At 62.4% G+C, this 5232-nt stretch overlaps 1 protein-coding gene across 1 annotated transcript; it reads left to right on the forward strand.

Annotated features, from left to right (window-relative positions):
- The first annotated feature begins 572 nt into the window (after positions 1-572).
- On the forward strand, positions 573-2225 carry ADAT3 (adenosine deaminase tRNA specific 3). The gene has a single exon (XM_023201339.1). It carries the CDS (start codon positions 827-829, stop codon positions 1928-1930), a length of 1104 nt encoding a protein of 367 aa, XP_023057107.1. The 5' UTR covers positions 573-826; the 3' UTR covers positions 1931-2225.
- Positions 2226-5232: the final 3007 nt, after the last annotated feature.

Genomic DNA, 5232 nt, shown 5'->3' on the forward strand with positions numbered 1-5232 from the left:
GACAGCATCTTGCTCTGTCACCTAGGCTGGAATACAGTGGCACGATTGTAGCTCACTTGAATTTCCGGGCTCAAGTGATCCTCCTGTTTCAGCTTCTCAAGTAGCTGAAACCACCGGTGTGTGCCACCACACCCAGCTAATTTTTTGATATTTAATAGAAATGGGGTGTTGTTATGTTGCCTAGGCTGGTCTTAAACTCCTGGGCTCAAGTGATCCTCCCCCTTCGGCCTCCCATAATGCTGGGATTACAGGCGTGAGCCGCTGGCACCTAGCCACGAATTGCACTTTTGAAAATGACCTGTCTTGGCCGGGCGCAGTGACTCATACCTGTAATCCCACCACTTTGAGAGGCCAAAGTGGGTGGATCATGTGAAGTTAGGAGTTCAAAACCAGCCTGAACAACGTGGTGAAATCCCATCTCTACTAAAAATACAAAAAAATTAGTCGGGCGTGGTGGTGTGTAATGCCAGCTACTGGGGAGGCTGAAGCATGAGAATCGCTTGAACCTGGGAGGTGGAGGTTGCAGTGAGTTGAGATCGCGCCACTGCACTCCTGCCTGGGTGACAGCAAGACTGTCTCAAAAAAAAAAAAAAAAAAAGACCTGTCTTCTGGTAGGTTAATTGCATCTTCGTTTTTAAAAACCAATGGCTGTTTAAACTCTGCAAACCAGGGGTTAGCAGGACATGAGGGAGTGTAGCCCTGATGCGGTGACCTGGGCCGGAGCCCTCAGACTAGCCTCAGCTTTGGCGGCAGCACGCCCTGCCTCGTGGAGCCACGGCCTCCTGGGACGGACTCCCCGGCTCCCCCAGCCGCCCGCAGCCGCCGGATGATCCTCTGCTCCCGTCTCTGTCTCCCACAGTCGACATCGCTGAGGATGGAGCCCGCCCCGGGCCTCGTGGAGCAGCCCAAGTGCTTGGAGGCCGGGAGCCCGGAGCCTGAGGCGGCGCCGTGGCAGGCCCTGCCTGTCCTGTCCGAGAAGCAGTCGGGGGACGTGGAGCTGGTGCTGGCCTACGCCGCGCCCATCCTGGACAAGCGCCAGACCTCACGCCTCCTGAAGGAGGTGTCGGCCCTGCACCCGCTCCCCGCCCAGCCTCACCTCAAGCGGGTGCGGCCCAGCCACGATGCCGGCAGCCCCCACGCCCTGGAGATGCTGCTGTGCCTGGCCGGGCCAGCCTCGGGCCCGCGCTCGCTGGCTGAGCTCCTGCCACTGCCGGCTGTGGACCCCCGTGGCCTGGGGCAGCCCTTCCTGGTGCCTGTGCCCGCCCGGCCGCCTCTGACCAGGGGCCAGTTCGAGGAGGCCCGGGCCCACTGGCCCACGTCTTTCCACGAGGACAAGCAGGTGACCAGCGCCCTGGCCGGGAGGCTCTTCTCCACGCAGGAGCGCGCCGCCATGCAGAGCCACATGGAGCGGGCGGTGCGGGCGGCCCGGCGGGCGGCAGCGCGGGGCCTGCGGGCCGTGGGGGCCGTGGTGGTGGACCCGGCCTCGGACCGCGTGCTGGCCACCGGCCATGACTGCAGCAGCGCAGACAACCCCCTCCTGCACGCCGTCATGGTGTGCGTGGACCTCGTGGCGCGTGGCCAGGGCCGCGGCACCTACGACTTCAGGCCGTTCCCCGCCTGCTCCTTCGCCCCGGCCGCCGCCCCACAGGCCGTCCGTGCAGGCGCCGTGCGTAAACTGGACGCAGACGACGATGGTCTCCCTTACGTGTGCACCGGCTACGACCTGTACGTGACCCGCGAGCCCTGCGCCATGTGCGCCATGGCCTTGGTGCACTCACGCATCCTGCGCGTCTTCTACGGCGCGCCCTCGCCTGACGGCGCCCTGGGCACCCGCTTCCGCATGCACGCACGGCCGGACCTCAACCACCGCTTCCAGGTGTTCCGCGGGGTGCTGGAGGAGGAGTGCCGCTGGCTGGACCCCGACACATAGGCACCGCCCTCCTGCCTCCGGACCCATCCCGCTCCTGGCCGGGGGGCGCCCCCCTGGACTTCCGGTCCTCGATTTCTCTCGCAGAAGCCTGTCTGGATTTCAAGGACACACACCGCCTCCAGCGGGAATCACGGGTGCTGCCTTCCGTGCAGAGCGAGCTTCCTGGACTTAGTCATTGGGGCCACCCCTGTGCCTGCGGGGCTCTTCTGCGGATGCCCTCGCAGCTTTTGTGTTCCCCCCTGTCTCCCGGGCCAGGAAAAAGCTCTGATGGGGAAATAAACAGCTTAAAACCAAATGCGTGTCTGCTGGCAGGTGGGTGCCTTGGTGGCCAGGGTCTCGGGTGGGGTGGGGTCTGTACAGGGCCTGGTGGCTCAACAGGAGGGGACCTGCTGAGCCGCGTGTGGTCAGAGGCCTGAGCTGGTAGAGCAAGACCCCCAGCTGCTGCCTCCTTACCCGCTTCTGGAGTGCCAATGGTTCCAGGCGTGCCTGGCCCAGGTGCGTGGACACCAGGCGTAGCCTACGGGCCACCGACCTGAAGGAGGGGCCCTGGCATTTACTGTCCTTCACAAGTGGCAATAGGGGACCCCAAAGGGCTGATGCCCGTCAGTCGTAGCACAGTAAAGACTGGAGCCGTTTTTGCAGAACTTGGAGCAGGACCTGTGGGTTCGCCGGGCAAGTGTCCATTGCCTGACCACGTGGGTGTAGCTCAGCCCTCAGACAAGCCTGCCTGGAGCCCCCAGCCCGTGGGGGAGGGGATATGGCAGGTGGGGGCTCTGCCTGGAGAGCTCATGCAGCAGACAGAACACCGCTGCTGGCCAGGAGCCCACCAGCCCTGCACTGGGGGAGTCTGTGCCTGGGGGTGGGACCGAGATGGGCTGGAGGGTCCCTGATGTGGCCAGAGCCACAGCGTGGCGTGAGGAGGTGGGAGCCGCAGAGGCGTGCCCAGTTGAGTGGTGGAGGCAGCGGTTGGGCCTCCTTCGTGCTCAGGTGCTCGGCTCCTTCCCCTGAGGGGCAGGAAGTCGGGGAGGAGGGAGTGAGAGGTGGGAGGTGGGTGGAGAGGAGGATGTCCTTTCCCAAGAATCCGGGGTACCTTACCCCACGATGGCATGTCCCTGAATGAGTTGTGTGTGCAGGGCCCAGTTCCTGGGAACTGCTTCACCTGGACTGTGGGCGGGAGACAGCTCCTGGCCCCACGCCCACCTCCTCAGGCCTGCTCCCTTGCCAGGAGCTGGGATGGTTCAGCCCCCGCTGGGGTGTGATGCCCGATGGGCACCAGGCATGCCCCTGCTGGGCTGGCCCACCTCCCGATGGCAGGTCTGCCGCCAGGATCGTGGAAGCAGCTAGATCTACTCACTCATGGGGGGCTGGCAGGCCGGGTGGGGCTGCTCTGGTGCGTGAGCTCATGGAGTCCCCTTTCAGAAGGGCCAGGGTACCACGTGGATGTGATGGGGTCCTAGGCCGTGCAGCGCTCACCTTGCGGCGCCCACCCCTTGTGGTCTGAAGCTGGGAATTGGGGGACACCGGGGCCTAGGACAGAACAGGAGGGGCATCCTGGCTGGGGCAGCGGGTGGGAGGGGCTGTAGCCAGCTCTGCCCCTTTTGCCAGCATAGGTGGTGTGCCCTGGAGCCGAGGGGTGGGGACCTGTGGGTTAACACATTGGGACAAGTCAGGCTTGTGGCTCCCACTCAGCCCACTGCTGTGCCCAGAGCAGAGGACACGATGAAGGGCTCTTCAGCCACAGTGGGTGGGTGGTTAGCGCTCTGCCCAGGGCAGCTTGGGGTTCCCTGACTGTCGCTGTCTTCCTTCCAGGCGGCTGCAGGCTTCAGCCTGCGCCGGTCGGTGAAACCGAGATGTCAGGTGAGTCCTGCCTGCCTGGGAGCCCCTGGCAGCGTGGGCGGGAGGGAGATGCCGGCAGTTCCCACAGGAGCCCTTGGTCCTGGCCATTGGCACACAGTGTCCTCTTGGCCCGTGTGGCCTCTGACTCCTCGGGTCCCACAGCCCAGCACAGCCAGAGTCACGCCTCTGCTAGGGGCAAAGGGCAGCAGAGCCGCCTGTGTATCTGCTCCGACGCCTCACTGACCCAAAGCCCAGCCCAGCCGGGTGCCCCTGCTGTTGCGGCTGTTCTTTCTTTATAGCAGCTGGCATGTTCTCGCGTGCCCCGGGGTCCCTCACCCACTCATTTACTGGCAGCCTTCCCCAGTGGGGTGCAAGCCCCTGAGGATGGGACCTCTTGCCATCTGGCTCATCATCTGGCCCTCACAGACGCCCAAGGACACTTCCTTAGGTAGTGCTGGCTGAGCAGAAGCTCCTGGGGGTCTCCCAGTGCCACGCGGAGTCCCCCAAGGGCTGTGTTCCCATCCCAACCCCTGGAACGTGTGAGTGGGACCTCATTTGGGAATACGGCCTTTGCAGAGGCGATGGAGTTAAGATGAGGTACTAGAGCAGGGCGAGCCCTCAGCCCAATGCCTGCCGTGTTTATAAGAAGAGATGGGCCGGGTGTGGTGGCTCACGCCTATAATCCCAGCACTTTGGGAGGCCAGGGTGGGTGGATCATGAGGTCAGGAGTTTGAGACCAGCCTGGACAACATAGTGAAATCCTACCTCTACTGAAAGTACAAAAACTAGCCGGGCATGGTGGCGCGGCACCTGTAGTGCCAGCTACGTGGGAGGCTGAGGTAGGAGAATCGCCTGAACCCAGGAGGCGGAGCTTGTGGTGAGCCGAGATCACGCCACTGCACTCCAGCCTGGGCAACAGAGTGAGACTCCATCTCAAAAGAAAAAAAAAAAAGAGATGAAGAGACAGGAGGAGGTGTTGTGGAGATGGAGGCAGAGGCCGGAGCTATGCGGCCATGAGCCAAGGGTGCCAGGAACCCCCAGAAGCTGCTTGGGAGAGGAAGGAAGGCCCCTTCCTGAGACACCTTGATCTCAGATTTCTGGCCTCCAGGACTATTAGCCGATAAATATCCGTTGTGTTCTTTGTTTTGTTTTGAGTCAGGGTCTGGGTCTGTCTCCCAGACTGGAGTGCAGTGCTGTGACCATAGCTCACTGCAGCTTTAACCTCCCGGGTTCAAGCGATCCTCCCGCCTCAGCCTCCCAAGAAGCTGGGACCACAGGCATGCACCACCATGCGTGGCTAACTTTTGTATATTTTGTAGAGTTGGAGTCTCACTAGGTTGCCCAGGCTGATCTGCAACTCCTAGGTTCCAGCGACCCTCCTATCTCAGCCTCCAGACGTGCTGAGGTCACAGGTGGGAACCCCTGTGCCTGAGCAGTTTCTGTGTGTTTCTTTTTTTTTTTTTTTT

Source organism: Piliocolobus tephrosceles, unplaced genomic scaffold, assembly GCF_002776525.5.
Source record: "Piliocolobus tephrosceles isolate RC106 unplaced genomic scaffold, ASM277652v3 unscaffolded_25441, whole genome shotgun sequence".
In the NCBI taxonomy this organism is placed as follows: domain Eukaryota; kingdom Metazoa; phylum Chordata; class Mammalia; order Primates; family Cercopithecidae; genus Piliocolobus; species Piliocolobus tephrosceles.

What these genes read in the sequence shown, in the direction of transcription:
- ADAT3 (XM_023201339.1), top strand. Translation starts at nt 827, where the DNA reads ATGATCCTCTGCTCCCGTCTCTGTCTCCCACAGTCGACATCGCTGAGG.